The sequence below is a fragment of the Lepidothrix coronata genome, unplaced genomic scaffold, assembly GCF_001604755.1.
Source record: "Lepidothrix coronata isolate B3197 unplaced genomic scaffold, Lepidothrix_coronata-1.0 Scaffold68, whole genome shotgun sequence".
NCBI classification, from domain to species: Eukaryota; Metazoa; Chordata; class Aves; order Passeriformes; family Pipridae; genus Lepidothrix; species Lepidothrix coronata.
In genome coordinates, this window is record NW_016690248.1 from 776558 (window position 1) to 804016 (window position 27459).

General features: G+C 40.1%; 1 protein-coding gene across 1 annotated transcript; it reads left to right on the forward strand.

Annotated features, from left to right (window-relative positions):
• Window positions 1-1990: 1990 nt before the first annotated feature.
• RNF149 (ring finger protein 149) lies at window positions 1991-26384 on the forward strand. The gene is made up of 8 exons (XM_017818413.1): window positions 1991-2456; window positions 9919-10169; window positions 13080-13148; window positions 16005-16087; window positions 16547-16643; window positions 19944-20139; window positions 20509-22588; window positions 25791-26384. The coding sequence occupies exons 1-7, from the start codon at window positions 1991-1993 to the stop codon at window positions 20565-20567; spliced, it is 1221 nt and encodes a 406-aa protein (XP_017673902.1). The 3' UTR covers window positions 20568-22588; window positions 25791-26384.
• Window positions 26385-27459: the final 1075 nt, after the last annotated feature.

The window sequence follows — 27459 nt, forward strand, 5'->3', positions numbered from 1 at the left end:
CAACTTCCAACTTCTCCACAGCTCCTTCCACATTACTCTGTCTGCTCAGTCTTGTCTGTTGTCTTGATTTTGCCACTTTAAACTTGTTTTCACAATGCTCAGTGCCTTTGGAGAGAGTCCTAACATTGCCAAGTGTTATTTTGGTAGAACGCTAAAGAGTTGCTTTAAGGAATACATTGAGTTTGAAGGTGTTTGTTAGTTTGTTTGTTTAAACACTTACTCTGGAACAGAAGTGGGAACATATTGTTCTTGATGTTGACACAGAATAGGGCAGTTCACTGAGCTCATGGCGTTTGCTGACAATATCTTCTGCACAAACTATTCCAGGCTCTACTAGACCCTGTCTGCCTCAGCAGCCCCAACATATAATCATGATTAGGAAGGACATCGACAAAGTTTGACAATGTTGTTTGACAGCGTAGGTAACAGCGTAGAATCACACAATTGTTGACTTCTGAAGGAAAACGCGTATATGAGACTATTTAAAAAAGGCTCATGAAAACAAGCAATTTATTTCAGAAGCTGGAAAAAGGTACAGATGTCTTCTGTGAGAGAATAGGTAAGACTTTAAATGTATTTATTTAAGAAGAGATATATGTCAAATACTTCTAATGGAAAATGAATCCATAGAATGATCATGTCTTTTCAGTACCTTCATTTCCTATTTAAATACATTTTCCTCCAGACATAGTACTGACTCTTTCACCATTTTCATCCTTCTGAAGTGAGCTCCCCTCAGCACAACAGCACAGGTACCATTTATATCTGAATGTGCATAGCTCCGACCCCTTTCCCCTGCATGGCTGTGCACCGCTCTGTTCTGGCTTCTGACCACTCCTTCTTTCTGTCTGTCCTTGCTTCTGGCGCTTCAGCCTCCTTCCACTCCTCAGGAGGTCATACTTCACCCTCGAATGAGGGCGAGGTGTGCCCTGGAGTGTTCGGTAGTGACTCATTTAACTTCACACATATGTCACTGCTCAGGCTGATAGACAGGACTCGGGACTGACGCCCATCCCAGGGTCCAAGGCCAAGCAGCCCCAAGTTGGCTGCAGCGGACACTCTCTGTGCAGGAGGCGCTTCAGGCACCGGTTTCGCACAGGGGGCTGAGCTGCGACCCCAGACCAGCCCCAGCCTGACCAGGAGCAATGGCATCTTCTTGTATCAGGACCAGTGTGGCCAGCAGGACCAGGAAAGTGATTCTCCCCCTGTACTCGGCACTGATGAGACTGCGTCTCAAGTACTGTGTCCGGTTCTGGGCTCCTCAATTCAGAAGGGACATTGAAGGTGGCTGGAGAGTGTCCAAAGAAGGGCAACAGAGCTGGTGAAGGGTTTGGAACACAAGTCTTATGAGGAGTGGCTGAGGGAGCTGGGGTTGTTTAGCCTGGAGAAAAGGAGGCTCAGGGGAGACCTTATCGCTTATCTCTACAGCCAGGTGGGGGGCAGCCTCTTCTACGAGGCAACCAGTGACAGGACAAGAGGAACATGGCCTCAAGCTGTGCCAGGCGAGGTTTAGGTTGGACAATAGGAGGATAGGAGTAATTGCTTCACAGAAAGCGTGATTAAGCATCAGAATGGGCTACCCAGGGAAGCGGTGGAGTCACCGTCTCTGGAGTTGTTTAGGGAAAGAATGGACGTGGGACTTAGTGCCATGGTCTGTTTGACAGGGTGGTTCGGTCATAGGTTGGAGACGATGATCTTTTCCAAGGTCTTTTCCAAGCTAATCGACTCTCTGGGTGTCGCAACGCCCCGGCCCCCTCAGTCCCCACGCCGCGCTCGCCCGCCCGGCCCGGCCCCCCCCGCTCTCCCGTCATGCCGCGGGGCGGGGCGGCCCGGCCCCCTGCTCGCCATCAGCCGCGGTGGCGGGCGGGCTCCGCCTGGGGCGGCACTGCTGGTACCTGCGCGGCGCGGGGCGGCCTCGGGGCAGAGCGCGGCAGCGGCGGCGGAGCGACCTCCTCACACTCCTCGTGTCCGTGGCGGGGGCGGCCGGGCCATGGTGCGGCGCGCCCGGCTGGCGCTGGTGGCGGCGGCGCTGGTGGCACTGGGGGCGCCGCCGCCGCCGTGCGCGGGCGCCCGGGCGCTGGAGTGGTACACGGCGTGGGTGAGCACGGCCTACGTGGAGCCGCTCAGCAACCGCACCGTGCGCGGCAACACGGAGAGCGGCCGCTACGGGGACAGCTCGCCCAAGGAGAGCGCCCAGGGCCTGGTGGGCATCCCCCGCGGCGCCTCGCCCCGTCACATGGAGGGCTGCGCCGCCGACACCGACTACGACGTGCCGCTGCCGCCCGGCGGCCGCGGGCCCCCCGAGGTCGACCCGCAGCCCTGGATCGCCCTGGTGGCCCGCGGCGGCTGCACCTTCAAGGACAAGGTCACCAACGCGGCGCGGAAGCGGGCGGCCGCCGTGGTCATCTACAACGAGGCCCGTTTCGGCAACAGCACCGTGTCCATGTCCCACCTCGGTGAGCGGGGAGGGCGCCGGGCGCTCGCCGAGGGTTCGGGGGGGATGTTTCTGGGAGGATGGCTTTGTCTAACGCCGGTCCGCATCGGTGTTGCGGCTCTGCGCGGTGAGGGATGGGGATGCGGGAAGGCAGAAATCCCTGTAAAAATGGTACGGGGGGGTGGTGTTGTTTTATCTTTCTGTAAGCCACGCTAGGGAAAATGCCGGGACCGTGTTCTGTCTCCCAAGTTACGGCCCAGGTGTCGAGGGGGAGATGCGGCGGAGCCTTCAGGATGGGCAGCGTGTGACAGACTGCGGTGGGAGCCTTGGGTTTTCTTTAGGGATACCTTTTTGCCTGGCACCCTCTGGCAGAGTGGCTGCAGCGGTCTCAGGTAGGCCGCTTTCTGCAGACCGTGTGGAAACACACCAGGTATCCCGAAGATGCCTTCAGGTGTCTTTGAAGGCATAGCCGTAGCTATTTAGAGATAGCTTTTGGTACAGGCTTTGTTGTAATAGCTTCATCGTCCTTCCTGCGCAGGTCTGTGAAGGATGGGAGAGGGGTGTAAGCATCAGGTAATCCTTAAACGCTTGCGAATGGAGTAGGAAAACTGAATCCTGAAGAAGGATGTTGGCTTGTTTGAGCGTGCTGCTGATGCTGCTATGTAGCCTAGGTTCTGTGAAGGGTTCTGTGATTTTTGCCAAGATAGGAATCCACGTGTTCTGTCCCCGCAGTCCCGGCTTGGGCTATGACACTAAAGCCTTGCTGAATTTTTATGGTCATGACGACATCAAATGCTTAAATCAAAGGGGGAAAAGAGCCTCGAAATTCAGTAATAAAATCCATGTTTGCTTTTGTAGATTTTTGAGAAACTGGGAGGTCTTCAAAGGAGGATGCAAAGACAAAGCAAACTAAGTAAAAAATTCTGCAGATGTGTGCTTCACATGGCTTTTTGATACAATGAGTTTGTTAATGCTCACGGTCTCATCCTCATCCTCGGTCATGAGGAAGGGAAAGACCAGGGACCTGGTTGAAATAGAACCATAATGCCTTTCTAAAGGAAACAAACGTATTTTCCTAGTGTAGTGAGCTGAAAAACTAAGTTAGGGAGCTGTTGCTCTATCACACATGTCATTTATCATTTGGAAAACAAGTGCCTCCTTGGAATATCAAGGGGCACCAATTTGGGGATTGGAAGCATGATTACTGTTACTCTTAGCCTGCTGGTTGCTTGGGATCAGCCTGGCCCATCTCATGTTCTTAATCTACTGTGAAAGTGGAGATGAGATGCAGGTACAATAGACCTATGATTTTGATCCCATGTGGCAATTAAGATGCGTTGTTGTGTAATAATTCTTTCCTCTTTACCAGCTTCTTTTTCTTGCTGTCGCTCTGTATTGGCCAATCAGTACAAATTTTTTTTCCGCATTCTTCTCCATTGCCCATTGTAGCATGGAATTCTCTCACAAATACTGTTTGCTCTCTTGTTGAATCTTTTCCTCCTTTTCTCATCTTGCTTATTTTATTTTATTTTTTTTAAGTTTTCTCTTTTCTGCTGTTGTCTCTGGCTACAGAAGACCTTCTTGAGCTTACTGCTCAGGTTTGGACTTGTTATCTGTCAGTGGCATAAAGAGAAGTGCTCTCTGACTGCTGTTTGGGGTTTTTTGTCTTAAGCTGGCAGAATGTTGCTGATAAAAGTTCTGCCTATATAATGAGTATGATTTAGTATAGTGCATATATACAATAGTGTACTTGTACTTATACTGATTTCACAAGTGCAGGTTGGACTTTAGAATGGTTTGAATGGGAATATAATAATATATCCCAATATATACAAGCTCTGATGCAGTCATAGATGTTTGTTTCATGGTTGAAACTTTCAGAGGTGTAAATGTTCAAATATTTTTAGTGTACTTTGGGAATATATGGAAGAACTACTGCTGGTATTTTAAATATTAGGCTTTTTGAAGTGAGAAAAAAGAGTCTGTGGAAGAATGGCAAGGAAGAACGTGGAAGGTAAAGCTGTATTTTACACGATTTAAGTTTTCCATTCCTGTGAAGGGATTTGTGAATTGATACATGAGGAAGCAAACTTTGCTTCTGGGAAAGTGCTGAGGATATATACTCTGGGAAATCTACAGTGCAGTAACTAAGGAGTGGAGTTATATGCATGAGTAAAATCCACTTAATGTGTTTGCAATTAGTGGCCCTGAAAATGGTGTGAGATGGAACAGTGCTTATGGCTGGTAGACGTGCAGCCTAAATTATGTGAAGATGATAAGCAGGTGGCTTTTCTGATTCCAGTGTCATCTTTTCATTCTCCTTCTGAAAAGCCTGGCCTTTGAATTTTCTGGGATGTGTGTGATGCATGTGTGCTATTGTTGTTGTAGGATTTTTGGTGGGTTTTGACACCTTTCAGCTTGAATAGAAAGAGAAGTTCTTGAGTAGGTGAAGAAATCATTTGTTGTAGCTGATATCAAAGCATTTGATAAAGGGCAAATATTCTAAATAGTCTGTATTTTTCTTGGATACCTTGTAAGCTTCATGAGTGCAGTGAGTAGGGCTCTTAATTACGGTTTTGAAACAAGAGAGTCGAGAATTTAAATATGTAGCCTTGCAATCCTGTCCCTCCTTCTAAAAGAAGATTCTTCAATTGTGACTTAACTGGTGTGTCTCATGTGTTTCAGGCCTTTGCTCTCTGTCTGAATTACATTGTTCAAAATGCTGAATGACTTCCCTCCTCTAGCAAAGTAATAGTGACACAACTTCATGTGTGGCTGAGGACATTTTTTCTAATGGAAAACACTCATTTTACCCAAATGACTCAAGGTGTTTTTCACTTATTGTATCTCAATAACATAAACTTCAGTTTTACGGACTTTGCAGGCAATCTTAAATCTGTTCATTTTTGTGATGGTGGCAAACTTTAAACGAAAGCTTCAAATTAATTTCCAAAACCAAAACAAGTATTGCATGTAAATATTAGCTGGGAGCAGGCTGGAGAAGAGTCTGGAGAGGCAAGGTGTGAGGTATTGTGGAGGCCAGACTAAGGATAGTCAGAGGCTCAGTTCTGGTTGAGGAATTAGGGGGAGGCAGAGGTGTATTGCAGTGGAAAGAAAACAGGGTCTTCTGGTTCTATATTTTTTTCTGTTGTAGTTCACACATCCAGCCATCTCTGAATCCCCCCTCAAACTAGGATTTGGTGATTCTAATTAAAACATAAGTTACCTTGAAGACTGGTGGAATTTAAAATATGATTGTGCTTGACACACAGGAGTGGGAGGGACTGGCTTTCATAGTTTGAGGTAGCTCTTTCATAGTCTGAGGTAGGGCTTTGGTTCATGGCCTGTGGATTTAAGGGAAGCTTGAGACTTAATTTGAGATTATGACTCTAGCTACATAAAGAAAAGGGTCTTTGATTTGCCAAAATACATCCAACTAGTTCTTTCCTTCATTGTCATGTTTTTTTTATGGATATATATTGAACAAAACAGATGCAAATTACTTTGTACTCATAATTCTATAAGCTCTTGCCATCTCCAAAGCAGCAGTTAGGGTTATTTTGGCGTGTAGTTCAACTGTTTGCTACATTGCTTGCAGCACCATTCAGGATTCTGAAGTGGTGCATGATTTCTGTATTACTGCTGTTTTCTACTGAAAGTTTCTGGTACTGTAAATACTGAAAGGACAGAACTGAAATTAGTGGCTTGCTTAACTTAGTGACTGTATGATGTTGAGCTGCTAATGTTGTTCTGAAGAAGCAGGAGTAACTTCAAAATGTTGTGTATAATCTGTGTTATACTTAAAAGTGCATATGTGTTGGAAACTCATGTGGAAAAAAGTATGTGTACCAGTGGTTATGCATCCTGCTTCTTGCATCAGGTGAAAACACAACACGCACCAGGGATTTGATGAGATGAGGTTGGGGTAGATGGTTGTCAGTGGATTGTTAGTGTGCTGGTAACAGCCGTTTGTTTAGACCAGGAGCTCAAGAGAACATTCGGTGTTAATTGTGGCAGTATTAGTAGGATGCTTACGCTTAAATAAATCAATGGACTGACCTTAAACATTTTTACTAACATGGTCAAACTCTGGGAGCTTTCTGATGTTTCTCAGGAGGACAAAAACTAGAGTGTTTCTGCCATCGTTTTCCAGATGACAGAAAATTATCTTTTTTTGTCTCTAAGTGCATGAATGGGAATAAATGTTGTAATTTGGGATGCCTGGAATCTGTATCTGTCCTACTTTTTCCTCATCAGGTGAGTGCTGGTTTCCTCTTCCAAGAAAAGACTAGCAATGCTAGCAGTAAAACCAACCTTTGTGCACTGGCAGGAAACATGCCTTCATCTTCAGAGTTCCAGATTTGCCCTTTTTTGCAAGTATCCTAAGGATCTGCCAGCCATGATAATGTTAAAAAGCATAGACCAAATTTTAAATCTACCCAGTTTCACTGAAGCATCAATCAAACCTAGATGAGAAAACAAGTTTACTCTAGCAGAGTAAAAACGTAGATTATTTATTGTAAAATTAGAAAGTCGTAGAAAGGCAAAGCCAACAAAACTTACTTTCAGTAGATACATATATGTGACATTTGGAGTTTTCTTTATAAATGTGAATTGAGATCTCTGGGTTTTGTTGCAGTTGAAGAAGCTGATGGAATGATTCAACATCATTTTAGTCTTTGAATAACGTGTTTCAGAACAGAAGGCTAAAATTAGTAAGGAATGAGTTAAAGCCCTTAGTCTTACATGCTGCTCAGGGCAACTGCTTCTCTGAGACTGCTCTTGTTCCTTTTGTAATCGTTGATTGCAATTATTTTTTTCTTTCCCCCCTTCTGTCTCATGACCTTCAAGGCCACTGTGTTCAGTTGCATGTATTTTTAATGGCAGGTTCATCACCAAGTCTTTAAAACTGTTAAAATGCTTTTAATGGACATTTATTTAAAAATCTATGGCATGCTTGTGTTAATTCTAAAAGTGGAAGGTGCCACAGTATCTAGCAGCCATTATGTAAAAGTAGCCTGATTTCAAGGATAAAACTGCCTGATAGTTGGGCATGCTAGTGGCAAAACAGAGAAAGGCATTACTTATTGTTGTGGGGGTTTAGAATAATTCTTTGTTAGAAATCGCATGGAGGATTAGATAACAAGATTAAATTGACTTGAGATTTCAGGACTGAGGTGGAAATGTTTATTGATTGAAAAATCCAGGCTGTCTCTAATCTTGAAACTTCCTTTTCTTCTCCAAGCTTGAATGAAACCACATAAATCTTTCCAATGCGTCTGTACCCTTCCCTGGCCATCCTTAGGCACCTCTGCCATTACTTGTAACTCTTACAGTTGAATAAGGACATTGGACCTAATCTCTTGATTTAGGTATGGGGATAGCAGTTCTCAGCAATGTGAAATAAATTCTTACTTTTATGTGTTCTTTTCTTGTTAACTCCCTGTGCAGGGTCAGAGAGCAAAGAGTGCTTCACACAGTCTTCTCTGAAATTCATGATTCTCTCTGGTAATGCTTTCATGCTGGTTCAGAGAGGAGAACAATATTGATTAACCAATTCTTAGTATGCTTGGACTTGTGATAACAGGTGATAACCTGGATTGGCATGTTGTTGGTGAGCAGAACTCATCAGTGGAGCCCGTCCTGTTTGTCTTCATCTTTGCTGCTTTGTGTCTCCAAGCATACCCACCAGGCAAGGCAGCAGGAGCTCTGGTCAGCGGAGTGGGGTGCCTGAGGGGAGGCACAAGTTGGGCCTTTCTCCATTAGCATATTTTCTTTTTTTGTGTGTATCTCTGCACCATCCTCACAACTTCCAGAAACATAACTCTCTTCAGAAAATCTGCTGTTTTGCTTGGTCTGGATCTGGCAGACAGGGTTATAACAATTCTTATAGTAGGTGATCAGAGGTTGAATCAGAGGTGCACAAGGTGAAGCTGAGAAAGGGTAACTGGCATTGAGATAGGAGGGTTACTCGTCTTTAGTGTTTCATCCAAAGCAAGCTGTCTGCACCTTACGGAGGGAGGAGTTGCTACATACAGAAGTGAAACTTCTACAAATTCCCCTTGGCTTGTTAGCAGAGTGGCCAGGTTGACAAGGTGTCACAGCCACAGCTGTCTCAACTAAAGGGATTTGGGGTAAATAGTTTAGGCAAATAACTCTTTCTCTTAGTAGGCAGAGAGGTATGTGAGTCCAGAATGCAGCTTTGGATTTTGAAAGTCCCCATTTGATGTAATGTTATAAATTAGGAAACACTTTCTTTTGACGTAGCTTCTCAGTAGGGAATCTAACGCAGCTGGGAGGGGAAAAAGGCTTTAAGCCTTCAGTGGAAGGTCTTGTTGCAGGTAGGTAATCTTGTGAATTTAAAAAGGTAACTGTGACATTACAGCTGTAGTTTTTCAGCTAGGAAAATCCCTCTCTTTTTCTTCCTTTCTCTCTGAATTAAGATTTGTTTCACTTTTTCTCAGAGGTAGGAGAGCAAAGTAAACTATAAAGCCATGACTTACCAAGGGTTGTAGCAGTGTTGGTACCTACAAAGTAAGAGCCATTCAAATAAAAATAGCATAGACCAGTGAAAATGTGACATTTTTAACGGGTACATTTGTTTGTAATTTTTTTTAATACTTAGTTTAGATGTTTCTGAGACAATACTGGAGATGCTTCCAGAAAAAACAGAGTAAAACTCTAGTCACAGAGGGTCTTTAGTTTTGGCTAGTTGGTCTTGACAGTATCCTTACTGGTTTTGGTGGCAACATGATGCCTAAAGGTTGTGGGGTTTTTTGAAATTAGGTGTTTTTTTCATAGAGATGGAGTGCTTTAGAGTTCTAATGTATAAGAAAAATCCTTTGGTCCAATGCTCCCAAAAGAGTCCCAGAGTATTTCTTGACAAGTCCTTGTTGTGAAGTCTCATTACATTTTGAATATTTAGTATTTAAGAATTTTTAAGTATTTCAATGTTTAATGTAAATATCTGAATCATCTTTTCTTTTTGTTTACATATCCAGTGTCATTGTGCTATGGATTCAGATTCAAACTAAATTGAATGTGTCTCGTTTTGTGATATTCACATACTGTCTCCATCTGCAGCTAAAATTCCCATGCTGACAAATAAAAAACCAGCTGTTCCTGAGTTGCAAGTTAGAACTTAAGCAGCTTCAAGATGAGATGTGTATAACTTGTCTAGCTTTTTTGCATGGCATCCACATCTCACCTCAGTGTGTGGAATGATGACTGTATAGGGCCTTGAACAGTAGAGATGCATCTGTTGTAGTTTATGTCATGTTTGAGAGTTTCTGAAAATAAATAAGGGATTCTTTACTAGTAAACTTTCTATCAAGTCTGCTATGCCTGGGAAAAAAGCATTGGAGGTTTTCCTGTAACTTTGTTTCCTGATCTTAAACTGAAGAGGCCAAATTACCATCAAGCAAGAATGCCTACAGTTTTACTGTGATGACTGACTTTTTTTCTTTATTTTCCCCCTCCAACAGGAACAGGAAATACAGTGGTGATAATGGTTGGCTATCCAAAAGGCATAGAGATATTGGAGCCAGTACGAAGAGGGATTCCAGTAAGAATGACTATTGTTGTTGGCACACGACATGTGCAGGAATATATTAGTGGTCAATCAGTTGTGTTTGTAGCCATTGCCTTCATCACCATGATGATTATATCGCTTGCTTGGCTCATATTTTACTATATACAACGTTTCCTGTATACAGGATCACAGTTTGGAAACCAGGTAAATGGATCTGATGATGCATAAGAGTATTTACCTCCTCCTTTTGTCAAATCAGTTGCCTAACTTTGATTGTTTATTGATGCATTCTTGAAGATCTGTGCCTTCCTATTTTGCTAACTGGGAAAGCTGCTCAGTAGTAGTTAGTGAGGCTAATAAGCAGTATGCTGATTGGCATCGCAAGTTTGACTAGTTATAATTATTAGATGCTCATATGAAGTAGTGAGAAATACATTTAGCCACTTGTCAACAACAGAGTAAGGGCAGCTTCTTATGTGATTTGTCACCTAACTGAACTTCCTTCCTTTTGGCATTAGAAGTTATTTTCATTCTTCAGTAATTTTCATTCTGAAAGTATTAACTTCCCATACCAGACTTTTTTTAACAGAAAGACACCACGGGTAAGTTTTTTTTCTTTCCTTAATAAAACCCACAAGTTGTTTAAGGTAGAATTTTTGGTTCTAAAGCTTTATGAAAACTGCTTTTGATACTTGTAATTCCACCACTCCACTGTAGAGTTACTGAATTGCAGCAGACTAGAAGGTGCATGTGTGGTGAGATTCACCTCTCTTAGGCTGCCCAAAATGTTGAGAGCACTGAGAGTTCTGGGAAGGTTAAGAAAGAATAACTTTGCTCCACATGTGCTCTTTTCATATTCCTGTACTTTGATAGAATAAAAAAAAAGTCAGCTTTACTTTTTTTCCCTGAAGGAAGTGCTACATCATAGAACAATTTAGGTTGGAAGGGACCTCTGGACTCCTGTGACCAAGAGAGCAACTTCCATGGAATTATTGAGGACCTAAGTCCAGCTGAGTTTTGAAAATACCTTAGAATGGCACTTCCCTCTGCTTTTCAACTCCTGTAAATAGGTTAGGTTCTTACTGTGGTCATCAGCAGCTCTACCATAGTTTTCTACTAATAGTGAAAAATAAAGTTGCATTTTTTTATATTTGCAAATGGTTCTTGTTTTATCCTCAGTCCAGGAAAGAATGTTGTTTCAGTTACTACTTTGTATGTGGACTTCCCCTTCCTTCTGTTTGAAGATGTAGATTTTGGGGGAGGAGGGAATGGATTTTTGTTTGCCTTCAGGAGTCTGAGCTCTGTATGGGACTTACAGGACTCTTCTAGGAAGATATTTAATTTCTCTTTTTAATAACTGAGGATAACACACAGGACTTCTGTACTGGTTGAACTTGTGGTCTCCCTGAAATGTTGGTTCCATAGAGTCTTTTTTGCTAAGCTTTAAGTCTTAGAACTTATGTTATGAGAATACTTTCAAGAAAACAAAATGTTTAAGAAATGTTGTAGAAAAAGGGATGTATTTCTGTGTTGCAACAGTTGTTTGTTGAAGAAAGTTGCTTCTTCCTGTTGCCTTTTGGGTAGTTCACACTAAGGAAAGTTCACATGCTTTATTAAGCATCATATCTTATAACGTGCTTTAGTTTTAAGGTGTTTTGGGTTTCTTTAGTGTGAATGTGATGTTTCTCAGAAATATGTACCACAGAGTCTTAGTAGACTATGTCATTGGTCTTGTCATCCAAATACTTCTTAATTAAATGAAACTGTCTAGTAATAAAAGGTTATACCATTTTCTCAATTCTCTCTCTTCTAAATGGCCATTGAAAACAAAACCAATGCAAGGTCGGAAAATGTTGTGAAGCTATTTGTCAAGATATATGGTTAGGAATCTTTAAAGAATTTTTGAGACAAAAAGCCACTTTTCTAACCCAAATCTTATTTTTGTTGGCTTATGGACTCCAATACAATTAAAATTCAGGAGTTAAATATGTTATGCTTTAAAGCAAGGTGCTGTGTAGCTGCTCAGTGAAGGTGAAGATGGTTATCTTCAGGTTTATTCTAACACCAGTTCAGCAGTAAAACTTTGGAAGACCTCCTTGCTACTGAATCTGAAACAGGACTGTGCAGAAAACCCTGTGGTGCTACAGAAGGTGGAATAGGCTTCTGCTGCTGGTTGTCTGTCCATTTCTGGGAGAACTTTCAGACTAATTATTTTTAACACCATAAAAATTTAAAAATCACAATTTTCAACACTATACATTTGTAAAATTATATACATAATTGTAATTATTACAGAGAAAAGCTGCCATTATAGGGGTTTTTTTATTCCTTTATGGTATTTCTTTAGTGAGTGTTGCTGCTAGACAAGTCAGCATCTGTTAATTGGGAGTGTTGAGTTTCTCAGTTTCTTGCAGTAGCTGGCACTTTGTCTTGGAATACAGTACTGCTTTCTTTTCTTGCTTCCCCTCTAAGCATAATTAGGAGTTACTGTACAGAAGTCCAGTATGGTGCATCATGTCTGTAAAGCCTTTCTTGTCATCTCCTTCGCATAATGTGTCCTTTCAGTGCAAAGCTTTGTCTAACGTAGGAGACAGTGTTTAACTGAGGGGAAGTATTAATAGCTACAAGCAGCCTTTTGACCTGGTGGCCAGCTGTAGGCTGCCTGGCAGGATTCCACCTGCTCTCAGGCTGGTGCAAAACGTACGGTCTGCTTGCTCATGAGCTTGACTAACTGGAAGGTCTGGTTATACGGGTGCTGTTTCAGCTCTGATTGCGTCTAAAGCCTACACAGGTTTCAGTTTTCATGTGCGGAAAGACCCTTAATGCCAGCAGTGAGGATGCAAGGCTGGATGTGTCGGTGTGGTCTGCTCACTTTGGTACTGCTTGGGGTCATTGTACAGATAACGTGTGCTGCCGGGCCCCAGGAGTGCAAAACCTGCGGTTCTTGAACGTCTGCTGGCTGGAAATAATTTATAAACAAATTAATTAGCCAGAGATTATTTTTTTTAGATGCATTCAGAAGACTTAGTAATCTGCATGAAAAGTATTTAAAAACTTTGAAATATAATGTCCTGAAACTAATGTCTGTACTAATACTTAAAATCTTCTTTCAAGGGACATAGGAAAGAAACCAAGAGAGCGATCAGCCAGCTTCAGCTTCATACTGTGAGACGTGGAGAAAAGGTAATTCAGTGTCTCTGGTTATTGCTATAAGTTTTAAAAATGGTTGTAAAATCTTCATAGAATTTAAACTTAACCTCTCACAACGTAATTGCAGTGTGACATACAATTTTAGGCTTATTTTAGGGCCTTTGTTTAAAAGGCGGAATTTAAAACTGAAGAGTCAAATTTGAACTACTTATGAAATGTAAGGCTGTTTTGTTGCAAATAATATCTGATTATACAGAATGTATACAAGGCTGGTACTGTAAAGATGGGAAAACATTGTTATGTTTTCAGCACTTGAAAACATCAACAAGTGGATTGCAAAATACTTCCTGGGATCTACTGATTGCACAGTTCTTACAGTGATGTAATGTTCTGTTTTCTTAAAAGAACATTCATCTTTTTATTGATCAGAAGGCCTTAAAATATAAATATATTTGAAAAATAAAACACTTGTTTTATCTTTTGACATACAATACATTAAGGAGCTGTGTAGACTTACCTTGAAATGTAAATTTTTTGAAGTACCTTTCTTATGTTATGAAATCTGTTCTAAAAAGTAAAGCAGCTTTCAGAAAGTTGGCTTTGACAGCATACAGCCGAAAACTAAGCTGTATTAGAATAAGCAATGTAGAAAAAGCCACGGTTTTGAAAGAAAATATTTTAGTTGGAGTTTCAGGCAGCACTGATGCTAGATGCAAAATTAGCTTCTGACTAGATTTTTGCTACTACATAGACACTTTTTCCCCCAACTCTTGTCTTATTTGATTACTTTTTACTTAAATGAAAGTATTTATTATTTGATTACTTTTTACTTTTGCTCAGAGGTGAAAAACGAGGATTAGGTTGTTTTTAAACCTGTAATAAATTGAAGTGAGAAAGGACATTGATGTGTAAAAACTTTAAAAGCTGTGGTTCAGCAGAAGCTGTTCAGCTAAGATCTTGTGCTACACAGAATATCCTTCATTTAGTAAATCGGTTTTGAAACTTAAACCCAAAGCTGTCTTTGAACTTCCTTGCCTTTTTCCTTTTATGCATTCAGCATGTTTAAGTAGTGTTTTACGAGTGTTTCTTACTTTTATTTAGATTCCTTTTTGATGGAATTTAGCATATATTTCAAGCTGTGAACAGAGAGATATTCATACTTCTGTTCATACAAGATCAAGAAAGAAGGAATTGAACCAAAACATGTGTAAAGCAGTATCAAAGCATAACATCAGCATAGGAAAAAAGGGATGTAAAAGGGTCAGGATGAAACCTGTGGTGAAAATCACATGCAATATGTTAACGGCTTTTAAATATTTTCAGTAAACCTCTAAAAATAATTTGTATCATGTGATTGTTGCAGTGTACCAGGGAGTTCCTTCCCCTAGATAGACCCTTGACGAAATAAAATGGAGGAGTTTAAGTTGTTATACAGTGTGCTGGTTGTACCTATGAATGCCATGTTAGATAAGCGCAGTAGAAGATGAAGTTAAAATATCTCTATTAAAATAGTCTTTCTGCTTAGTAAATCACTTCTAATTTGCTTTGAATCAGCCTGCTATCAGCAAATTTATTTAAATTACTGATGTAGAGGTATTTTCATGAACTAATGTAAATTTGTCTGGAAATATAGTCCTGTCTACACTGTAAATGTACATTTTTTTCTTTATGTATTTTCAGCCATTTAAAAAGAGTCTGTTTCTTTTGTTGTGACACAGTACAGTCTTTCGTTATCCCTTTTTTTGAGGCTGAGGTATTTAACTAAAAATAGGTCAATATATTAAAAGTGTTTTTGCTATCATGTAGATTTTTCCTGAGAAGCTTATGGGATTATTGTAAAATGGACACTCATTTGAGTATGTGCTACATATGGTGTGCTTGGATTTTGCCTCTTGTACTGAATGAAAAATAACTTGTTACACAATAAGTACTTGTCTTAACTTTGCTTATGTAAAAAAACCAGTCTTAATGTGATTTACTTAGGAATTTAAGGCATTAATTATGTAAATTGATAGCATGCAAAGGAAGGAAATAGTTGCCTTGAACTTGAAAGTTTGCTTGCAGAACTAATTCGAGTGTCTGTGGTAATGAAATTGAAGTGCTTCAGTAAGTGGTACACCAAAAATACTTATTTTATGGGGATAAAAATAAAGAAGTTTGTCCACTGTCTGTTATTCTAATACTTAGATTTTATACAGCCCAGTTAATGTTGGATTATTTTTCTTGCATTTGGAGATACCCATCATATTTGCACTGCAGCTATAAGCATGGCATCAAAAAGACAGTAAGATCTGTTAGGAAAGATACTAACCTTTAGAAAGAAATAGAGGTAGGGAAACACTGCATTTGATGTTCTGCCTAGTGTGAGCTTGGAGAAAAGTTTTAATCCATCCCAAGTTGCATACTTTACTATGAAGCTATAAAGGAATATCTATTAGGATGTGGTAGAAAAAAGTGGACAAGATGTTTGCAGTATTCTACCCTGAGAATCTCTTCCTGCTCAAGCACTTGAAAATCTTTGGGACTGCTAGTTCAGAATTACATTGTGCATTTTGATCTGTGCTGACCTCTTTAAAATTATTTAATTGGATAGTTACTTTAAACTGAAATGTTCCTAAGCTCCCATGATCAAAACCAATGTTCGAGATGTAACATATTACCTAAGATACCATGTATAGCTATTTAAAGTAGAAAATCCAGGTTTGGGTGCTTTTAGCATTTGGTAACACTTGATCAAATCACCTCTTGATAGAATCTTGAATTAAGTGAGGGAGATATTTTTATTTGCTATACCATTTAATACATTTTGCACTCTGTGAAGCTATTACACAAAGCTTGTTCTGTAATGGAATATAGACATAATACACTTAAACATGTTATCACATTTAGGGTTTAGATGTTGATGTGGAAAACTGTGCTGTGTGCATTGAGAACTACAAACTGAAAGACACTGTCCGAATTCTGCCATGCAAGTAAGTTGCTGTAATTCTTCTTTACTCTTTAGCATGTTTTTCTGAAGAAATAGAGTGAGTTTTCTGTAAACCCTTCTTAACCTCTGGGGCAGAGCTGAAGCTGCCATTTGTTGGCCTGTTAGATGTTGAAGGGCACTGCGACACCACATAGTGCTTCACACCTATGCAGGTGCAAGGGACAAATTGGGAAGACTGCAGGAGTGAAATAGAGCTTGCTTAAATTAGAATGGTACACTGTTGAACTGGTAACTCTGGGGTGTCTTTGTGGTTAGTAACATCTCTTACATCAGAAAACATGAAAGACAAGGCTTCTAGAACTGATTGTACTAGTAAATTGAGCAACATCTAATTGTCAGTGTTACCGAGGAAGAGTTGATGTCTGTGTTGTTAACTTGCACACTGTGTGAAGGAGTAGTGTGGCTTTCATGATAAGTTCTAAAGGGCATTTCTTTTCTTTAGGCACATCTTCCATAGAACGTGCATTGATCCTTGGCTTTTGGACCACCGAACTTGTCCAATGTGTAAACTAGACGTTATCAAAGCTTTGGGATACTGGGTATGTTGCACACTTACTTTAATCTTCAAGGTAGAAGTACACTGTAGGAGGCAAGACTTCATGTAACTGTTCAGAATGAGAACAGCTGTAACTTGACAAGACTCAAGAAGCTAAGCAAAGATACAAGACTAATTGAGAAACAGAAAAATAAGGGAATTTTATGGGTAAGAGCTTAAATAGTGTATCAAGCATCTTATGAATCTGTGATAACCAATTTTTTCTGTCTCCAGCTGGTGATAGTAAGGAAATTGAATCAGAGGTGAGATAGTTTGTCCAAGCTACAAATATATAACTGAATTCAGTAAATCTAGAGCATATATTTGATGTTGTTGAGAACTGCAATTCAAAGGAAAAAGAACCAGTTTTTCTACATAGTGTTTGTGTACTTTCACACATGCCCTGCATTTCATCCCTGTAAATGAGCTGGTACTTAAAACCTTCCTAAAGTCATTTACCAGAAATTGGTTAAGTAGAGAAAATGATGTGCTCTCATTTCTTTCTGACAGCACCAGAAAAGAGAGATGAAGACACATGCGGTAGGTTACTTGGTCACTGTTGATAAATAGTCTTGAGTTCCACTAAAATGCCATAGACATGAATGTACCTCTCTCATCTCCTGCTGATCTATAGAGATCTTTAAAAAGTAGGGGTGTTCTTTGGTTTCAGGGACTTTCCTTTCATAGACTAGGTCTGCATTTTGACTACCTTTTCTCTTATTTCATTGCAGAGACTTAGCAGATCTGTGGAAGAGCTTTGTGAATTACTGTTTTGTTTTGTCAAAGGTGGCAATACTCTTGCTATGTAATATGTATATACCAGATTTTGGTGCTTCAGTGTATTAAGTCAGGCTTTACCTAAGAGTTGCAATATGTTTGTCATGTGAAAGAGCCATTGTTACTTTAATATTGTTATGTTAGCAGCTTGTTTTTTCTCACTTTCAATGCTTGGAGGTGATGTATCTTGTGTTATATGCAGAAGGACTTACCCTTTTGAATAGAGGCTGAAAACCAAAATACTTAAACCTTCAGAATAGTTATATTTGCTGAATTCATGCTGTTGCAGTGGATACTGATACCAAGCCCAACCAGGAGGAGTAATACCTCTTCTGCTTGTTGGCCAAAATGACTTTTGGAAAGCAGATGGAATGGGATTATATTAATTAGAGAAGCCCAGTTCATTTTTCTAATGAAATAGAGCGAATATATCCTGCTTAGTCATCAATCATTCAAGTCTTACTGACGCTAATAATGTGGGAAATCATTCAGGATTTTTTTTCTTCTGGTGGTCCCGGTCCAGCTTTCCAGGACGCCTGAGCTTCTTAGCTCTTCTCTGTCTCTCTGGTGCTGCATTTTAGGACTCTTCTCATGTGGGAGTCCACCACCCCTCCTCTCTAGGAGAGGTCTCCAAGGAGTTTGGGGAGTTTGTTTCAGTTCTTACCCAAACTCTCTCTCTCTGTAGAGCTTAGTCCTGCTCTGTCTCCATCAGACATTTCTCTGTATCTCTCTTCCTTAGCTGCAATGCCGGCTTTGCTGCTTCTTCAGTTCTTATCTCTTGGCTTTCAGCCATAGCCTCCGTTCACTGCTGTTTCTGTCGCTGCTTCTGCTGCTGCTTACAGTGGAGAAACATCCCCCAGCTCTTAGCTACAGATACTTAGCCCAGTCTAACACTGTTCCAAGTCCCTGTAGCCCCCCAGCTGGGGGGAACCCAGCCCCCAGTGGGGCTCCAGGCCCCTCTCTCCTTGTGGCCTGAGAACATGGCCGGTTCTCCAACAACAACAACCACATCACCTTCTTTTCCGGTCTGCTTGTCATATGTTTATATTTTGCAGGAGCGCTGATTGGGTCAATCCCAAGGGTCACCACCCCCTTGGGGGTTACCATTTTATAACTTAAGGGGGAAAATGTTTTTCCCCCACCACAACTATCTTAGTTTTCAGCCTGATCCAGGTTGCCCAATCTAGTCTGTAGAGTGATTACTTGAATTTTTTTACTGATATGAAGAAAAAAAGTGCAAAAAGCAAAGCAGCTTCTCTCAGCAGTGCACTTGCTGAGTGACATACCTGCAGAGAAGAATGTGCAGACTTATTATAGAAATATATTAAACCTTCTGCAAAGAGGTTCAAGGATCAGTTCAATTCTATAGACAAGTACTTGAGATACTTCAAAAATTTTAAAGGCTCAAAGTAGAAAGAAGGTACTAAGTCCTATTACCTGGCTTTTTTAAAGGACAGACTTAAGTGGTTTAGTTCTTCATTATACTATTTCTGAAGAGAGAAAGAACTGCAGTTCAGCATGTCTGACTGATTTTGTAGAGCATTGCTGAATTTTGTAGTTTCAGCTTATTTAACTGTCTAAGTTTTGGAAAATCATTAATGTCCCCCACCCACGTACGTAAAGATTAGCATCATATGTGTCTTGTGTTCAATTGTAGCAGTTCTGTAGCTTATTAAAATTCAGTACATTTTAAAATGTGATGATTTGATGATAAAGAATCAGACTAGAATTTCTTAAATCTTAAGATGGGCCCTTGCTAGTTGTTTGAGGAAGGGAAAAATACTTGTTAGGAGACTCACAGAATAGCTACTTATACTGCAATATACTTGCTTATGTATAAATAATATCAGTATAGCTATGGCAATGAAGGTAGTCTGCTTAATTTTAGGAACAGAAATGTACATGTAGGACTTTGAGTTAAGTTTCAGAATGGATCAGAAATAGCCATGCTATACAGTAGGCAAAATAAATCCCTTTGCCTGTACTGTAGATGTTTTGTTCCTGCAAAGTGACAAGCCAGCATATTTGCATTTTTGGAACGGACTTAAAGTTAAGCTGGAGGTAGACGAGGAGAGAAGTTTGTTCTGATGTCAAATGTTTGCTCACCCCAGTAAAAAAAACATCTTAGCTTGCCCAACTACTGTCATGAAAAAGAGAGGTTTCTGCATATTCAAAGGATCAATAAGTTTCCTCAGTGGAGCCTGCTCCTAACTAGACTGCAGCAATACTGTTGCTACAGTGTTGAAATATTCCATCCAAAAGGCTGACTGGGTGGACTCCTGTTGCTGCTCTTGGCTTTGAGGTGGCTTTGAAAAATGGCTTTTCTTTTGGTTGGCTTTGTTTCTTTATGTTCAGACAACAACATTGCAAGTGGACAATGTTCAACACTGTTTCCAGGAGTGCACAGATAATAGCTAAAAAAATGATTTTTTTTTCCAATAATGTGAGATTACAAAGTGGTAACACGGAGAAATGTTGATGCCTGATGGGAGACTAAAGTGTCAGTTAAATATGTTTAATTTTGAAGGGGGACCCTGAAGATGTACTTGAAGTTCCAATACCTGAATCCATAAGTGGCAGTGTTTCAGTTGGAAGTCTGAGTATTGCTTTGCAAGATGATGATAGAAATGAGGTCAGCGAATTGTCAGCTTCCTCCACGAATGAATCTGTATTGCAGTGTACCAGTTTAAAAGAGGACGCGGGTGAAACCACAGCATTGCTTGGTAAGTCACTTAGTTTGTTGTTGGACAGTCCTTAATACCATGCATTGCATTAGAAGAAGCTCTTCTCTAACTGGTGTTAGTATTATGGTGCAGACCAGACTGAGTGGTGTCAGTTACTGCTGGCGTTCAAAAAATAAAAGCAGGTAGATTTTCATAGAATTTGATCAAGCTGGAGAAAACTAGACATGGGGGGGGGCAAAAAAAAGATGTAAACAGTGTCATAGAAGGATTACTTACCCAGAGAATGTCGAGAACTTTAAGTATATATGAATATGAAATTTGTTGCCAGAGTCTGCATTAAGGTAACAGATAAAGCATATTAAAATGGTAAATCAACAAACAACTTTCCTTTTAATTCCTAATTTTTAGATGTTGATGTCAGTAGTAACCGGCATGGAGAACATCTATCTAATGGAAATTCCCACTGAACTGCTTCATGGAAGATATCTTGAATGGACTGTTGAAGAACTATTATTTTTTATTTAATTAGTATGGACTCTTGTCTAGTGAACAGAAAAAATAACAATGTAAATTATTTTACCTTTCAAACTTTTCTAGCTGGTGTTCCAAAAGGGCTAATAACTAAGAATTTTGTACACAGGAGGATTTTATAAAATCTCCTCTGGATGTCTCATCCTAAACAAAAGATGCAATAACCCTTTTTCTGTAAGCATTGTTGCAATGTCATTGTGTTCCAGAGGGCTGTAACAAAGACGAAGACTAGGCAGTGAAAACAATGTACAGTATGTAACAGTGAAATACATTGGATGCACTATTTACATTCAGTATGTACACATGGAGAACACTTACAAGACTACAACTGTTAAAATGTTCTGAAAGTTCTGATCTGTTGTAATTGGAGATGGATATTCTTAGAAAAAAACACGATCTAACCTTGAAGGAATCGAATAACTTCATGGATATGTTGTGTATTCTTTTTTTTGTGATGGAAAAATTGCTAGTTGCAACTTTTGTTACATGTAACAAATACTAATTTGATCTTGTAATGTGTTCTACTTGGAGTGGATGCTAAGAAAAGGAGACTTTCTCCATCTTGCAAGCTTTTTATACTGAATTTGGCAGTAATAAGTTGTGCTAGGTGGTCTTCACGTGCTGAGCATGTAGACTTATTTAGGTATATGCACATTGGTTACCTCTTTCAGTCTTAAACTCAGTAGAACAGAGGTAAAGGGCTAATTATGGCTAAGATATATTTATTAGTCTATTTATAAGAATTTACTTAATTCCTTCTTGCTCCTGTTCCCATCCTGATCCACTTTATGTACAAATTGAAACTGTTTCTTAAGAAATACAAAGTTTGGTTTGGTTTTGTTTTGTTTTTTCTTTTCCTTTGCATAGAGATGCTGGAATTCTTCTCTTGGATATTCCACATTAGGAGTTTTGACTGGGTTTGCCATTAGCTTTTATTCCTTTCTGTTAGATTAGCAGTATTGTGCCTTATAGTAAAACACTTAAGAAATCTGAAGCATCTGAGACTAAATATAAACCCTGGCATCTCCCATTATGACCTCTTATCCAAATATTTATATACTGTAAGTGGTATAAGGAATTGCTAAACTGTTTTGTAAAGAAATATGTATATTTAAAACACTACTTAAGAGTGTTAAGTGAGTTGTTTAGGATTTTAGCATTGTCATGTTATAATATGCTACATTCCTCGATTTTCTTTTGTAAAGCTCTTGCTACAGGTTGCTTAAAACAGTGTCTTTCACCAGACATTTGTTTTAGAGTGCATTTTGTTTTTAAAATGTATATTTGGAATGTTTTTAAGAAAATATGCAATTCTTTTTCTAACTTATATTGAGCTTCAGTAGAAGCAATAACTTTTTTTAATTTTAGAATGAATGTTCCAGAAATGACAGAGGCTTCAGATGGGGAAATATAATCTGAACTTCTACTTTGCAGAGCAGATATTTCACCCTAAATTTCCTTCAAAAAATTCCTCTTAATGCCTACTTAAAAAAAAAATTGCCTCTTCCTTGTAGGAGTGTAACTTTTAGGTTTACTGGAAAACTGTCAGGTTGTAGTTCTGATGTCACCAGCAGGTGCAAGTTTTTGTGATGCCTTTTATCTTACGAGAAGCACATGAGAATGGAATATGACTTACCCACCATCTCCAAAACTGAACAAATAAAAAACCAGCCCATAACTAAACCAAGCAATGTATAAGGACGTTTATGTCTCCAAAAGAATTTTATCAGCATTTCCAGAACTGCCTTTTTAACTGTCTCTTCACTTTTAAAAACTTAAGTCTTCTCCCTCTTCTTAAACACAAAACTGAACATTGATATAGTGTATGTTGAGAGGGTTTAAACTCTAGCTCAAGGAGGAACCAAAAGAGAAGTTATCAAGAGAAGTGTTGTCAGTCTGTGGATTGTGTCTTGCTGATAACTACTGCACAGTATTCATTCTGGAGAGAAGAAATGTGGTAAGTACTTGAGCCTTTATGTAATACCTATAAAACCAAAAGCTTTTCTTAAGAATCAAATCTGAGATCTGATAGAAAGCTGGGAGAAAAGCTAAAGGACCTGCAAACTGAGAAGAGTGTTTATAAAATCTGAAGTGTGCTGATTTAGAAAAATACCCAAGTACGGAGAGTCCTGGGGTCTGTTTCTGATGCTGGAACTGCACCTGTTTCACTTCAGCCTTTCAGGAGAGTAGTTACAGTTGTTTCTATCAAATTGGTTTGTGCATAGTTGATCTTCGATACAGTTAGGTCTTGTAAGGCCAGCTGTGCTGCTGAGGAATGATGACAATAAAAGGCCGAATTGCAGTGCCTCCAGCAAGCAGTTTGCTCTCCTTGGAAGCACGATGACAAAAATCACCTGAAGCGAATCATTAGTCTGACCTCAGTCAAAAAGCTGACATCCATTAGCAAAAAGAGAGGTAGGATAAAAAGTACAGGGCAGGAAAGAGACAATCTAGGGAGTTTAAAACAGTAGCAAGATAGGATTAGAAGCATGAACCATGTGAGCTGCTGTTACAGCTCATCTGAAACATTTAAAGTAAACAGGTGTAGGCAGCTGTAGGTAAGTACAGGTTCACAGACTTTGCTATCTGGACCTCCACTGTGTTGGATCAAATTGGTGTTTCTAGTTTCTAGCACTTCACAACCTACCAAAAGCTTATATGCAGGTCAGAACTAGAGTCTTTTTTTCATCCCCCTATGAATGCTTTTTGTAGGCCAGGTGCTTTCTGACTCCCTTCCCTACCATTTGGGGAATCTATATTCTGCCTCTTTGGCATAGGCTGTGTCCTGCCTGGTGTGGGAGCTGTGTGTGTGTTGTGGGTTCCTGCTGCCTCCCCGTGCCCTGATCTCTTTCTCTTCCTAGCTGCACATTTTTCGTAAAACGTGCAGGAACTTGTCTTGGAGACATCTGTCTCTTTGTCAGACTTTGCTGTAATCAGGCAGAGGATTTCTTACTAGAGGTATTCATGTGGTATGATTATACAAAAAGCTAAAGCCCAGTACCCACATGAGGTCTGAAGCCCCTCAATGGCGATGCTGAATAAATCATTTGGGAAAAACCCCTAGCAGGACTAGGTGATGCTATTTGTTGTGGGATAAGTTTTATTAGTGTTGTGTTAATTGATATGGCTTTGTTAGTTCTGATGTCTCTGTTAGGGAGAAAATTTGTTAAGTGATTGGTTTTGTTGCTTGGGGTTTTTTTTAAGGAGCTATGAACGTGTCAAAATAAGCTGGTGTCTTAAAGCAAAACTAGAGGCCCCTCTTTGTTCAGAAATTTTAGTTTATTAATTATAGTCTACAAATGACAAATTATAAAAAAATATAGTAAACAACCATTTAAACTGGCTTTCAGCAAGCAAAAATGAACCATAGACATTTCAGATCTAAAAGTGTGTTAGTAGTGATTTTTATTGCTTACAGTACCAATTTAACTAGAAAATTCAGATTTTGTTTTACTAATGACCCCTCGAGTGGATTCTTCTTTGGCTCTAAGCAATGCTTAGAGGAGATGCTTTGCAGGTACTGGAGAAGTTTGATAGGATATCAGTAACTCCTTTCCTCTGCCCCTCAACCCCACTTTGGATCTGAATGTAGTCCAGTAACCTGTTGCCAGTAATTAGGGCTAGATTCTGGAGGTATGCCAGAGGAGTTGTAGGATAATTTAACTACAGTGAGAATGCTTTTAATCCATGCTGATTTAATAAATTGGGCACCAGTCTATTCCTGCCAAAGCTGGGCTGTTACACTTTGGGAATTCCAGTCCTGTGCAGGGTGTAACTGGCACAGAGAAATGCCATTGCAACAACTTGTCAAATGTGCAAGCTGGTTTTCTAATTACTAACTGGTTTGGGAATGGTCATTCAGGTTTTCTGCCTATCCTCTAAGCTTTCTCTAAGACCAGCCAGTTGTAGTTGTGCAGAGAGGAGTCCAGCAAGTGTGCAGTGCTGGTTCCCCACGTCCTAAGCCCTGGGGATGAGACAGAGGCAGTGGCACTTGCAGGTTTTCATGAGGTCAATGAGAAGTGAAAGGTGTTGGTTTCACATTCCAGTGACAACAGACAGAACACAGTAGGTTGGACTGATAATTTAGCTGTCTCATAAAAGCAGACTTCTGTCTAGACAAGTGTAGACATTCAAGTACTCTTAGCAACACCAACTGTACTTTGAAGTACACACCACTAGGTTAAAGACTGCATTCTGAATTTGTGGAACATTTTTTAGTTGTTGCCATAACATGTAATAAAACCATGTCTTTTGTTACACATCAGTATCACACATATTGAACCAGGAACTGTTGCTCAGCAGAGCCTTTAGCACCATGACCCAGTAATATTGATAATGTGATAGGTTGGGTTTGGGGAGGGAGGGGGGAATTAGCTCTTTGGAGTTTGTTTTGTTTGGGATTTTTGTGGGGGTAAGGCCTGGGGGTTTTTGTTTGTTTGGGTTTTTTTTGAGTGGAGAGGTTTCATATACAGTTTTCATTGGTTTGGTTTACAGCACTTGGCACTGAATGTAGTGTTTCTGTGCTGGATGAGGATACTGAGATCAGTAAGAACGTACTGACTCTGCAGCTTTACAAAGAGAGCTGGAACTGAAATCTAGTAGAGGAGTCAGCTGGAAGTATCTCCTGAGGTTAACATGGAGGGAATGGAGTTGTTGGTGTTGACTGCTGGGTGCTAGATTGTGCTGGCAGCTTGACTGTTGTGTGTGTCTCCATTCAGTCACCAGGCTGGGTGAGACTTCACACAAAGGCTTGGACTGATTTAGTAGCTTGCTGTTGCAAGAAGAGATAAGAGTGGTCCTTTCTGGTTTTCCTTTTCTGCTTTTAACTTTGCTGTGTCTCACATTTAGATTAAGCTGAATTAGTTTATCACATACTCTTTAACTGGCAGAAAATTAAATCTGTCAAGGCTGTAAAAAAACTGAATATCCTTACTGTGCACTTCTGAGTTTTAGAGCAGGGCTAAAGGGAAGAGGAGTTGGGGTGGAAGAGGGGAGAGAAGGGCTCCCCTTGGTTAAGTTGAAGAGATGCAATTTTGTAATAGGGCCGTAGTAAATTAGTTGAACATGGCAACTCCAATTTTTTAAATGGAAATGCTTGTAAAAAATTGTAACACGTATATGAGACTGGTCTTTACCGGGTGTATTCTTTTCTCTCACAGGTGATATGTGAAGATTTGGGAATTGGAATTGTAGATTAAACATGCACAAATCAAGCTGAAGGCTTTTGGGTTTTTTCAGTATGGGTCCTGATCTCTCTCCTCAGCTATCCTGCTGTATTGCAAAACTTGATTTGAGAAAGTTTTAAAAGTAGAATGTCTCTATAATTGCATGTGTTTGTGTGAAGAGTGCATTGCCTGGGACTGTCCATTATACTTCCATTGGACCTGAAGCTACTTTTCACTGTCAAACATGGTGATGATACTGCATTTTAAAATGAGCATATCCTTAATTCAGAAGAGGAAAATAATTTGACTTTTCATAATTTTGTTAGTCAGAAGCTTAGGTCCAAAACTTTGAAGTCACTTACATACCTGCAGAGAACCATTTGAATTTGCTAGTCTGTCAACAACTATTCACAACCGTCTTTTATTGTAACCTTGTACTGACTCGGTTGCATTGTTTGGCTTAAGCACTTGTGTCTTTTCCATTGTGTATGTACAATTGTAAGAATGTCAAGTTATGCATTGTTGTTGTAACTTAATGGCTAAAAGCTCAAATTCCTTAATAAATTATACAGACCTTTTAAAAAGCAATGTCTGAGAAGCTTGAGGGGTTTTTCTTTGATACACTGAGAGATTCGGCACTAGCACAGCACCAAACAAGCTTAACTTCATGGTAGGTATCTAAGGGGGACATCCCTTCAGCCTGTGCCACTTTACCCCTGTAACCAATACCTGGGGGGGTGGGTTAACCTTGGCTGGCTGCTGTCCTGTTGAAGAGGGGGGAAGTAAGATGGAAGAACTCATGGGTCAAGATAAGAAAGTTACGAGTTACCATCACAGGCAAAACAGACTTGAGTAGACAAAGATTACTTTTAAATGGCAATAAATTAATTTTAGAGTAAGATAGTGAGAAATAGAAAACTAAAACTACCCTTCTTGCTAGGCTCAACTTGACTCCCCCCTCACTCTTCTCCCTTTCATGTGCATGGTGGCAGGGGGATGGTGAAGAAAGGGTGTGGTCAGCCTGTAACAGTTGGTCTCTGCTGTCCCCTGGTCACCCTTTTCCCCTGCTCCATCATGACCTCCCTCATAGGGGCTGCATTTCTTAAACAATTGCTCCAATGTGGATCCTCTCCATTAGGTATAGACCACTGCTGGGTTATCACAGAGCTGCCACCAGCTTGGCTGAGCCAGCTTGGCTGACCCGCTTCTCCCACAGGCCAGCCTTGGCCTCTCTTAAAACATTAAGATACAAGCTTAGAGCACAAGCTCAGTTAACTGTTGCTGCTAAAAACATATCATAGCAAATGTCTTGGGTTTTAGAAGGAATGTCTGCAATTGGACAGACCTTAAATAAGTGTTACATTAGTTGACTTGATACATCCTAACTCTGGGAAGCTACACAAGTCTAACCCCTAATGAGGAGAGAACACTTCTCACAGGACTTCTTACCAAAAGATTATGCTGTGTGAGATGAGCAATCGATGGGATTTTCAATCCAAGCAATTCTGCAATTTAAATCAGTTGGGAAGAGAAAGCCAAAAGACAGTCTTAACCTTGTATTACTGATCTTGTACTTCCTAAAAATTTGAGAAGCAGATTTAAAACAGCTTTAATTTATCAATTAGCACTAAATTGGAACTAGTCAGCTTTTCCAGTTACTTTC

Excerpts from the sequence above, each read along its gene's own strand:
- RNF149 (XM_017818413.1), top strand. The coding sequence starts at position 1,991 with ATGGTGCGGCGCGCCCGGCTGGCGCTGGTGGCGGCGGCGCTGGTGGCA. Across the intron at positions 10,170-13,079 it reads GATCACAGTTTGGAAACCAG|GGACATAGGAAAGAAACCAA; the intron begins GTAAATGGATCT and ends TCTTCTTTCAAG. Across the intron at positions 13,149-16,004 it reads CTGTGAGACGTGGAGAAAAG|GGTTTAGATGTTGATGTGGA; the intron begins GTAATTCAGTGT and ends TATCACATTTAG.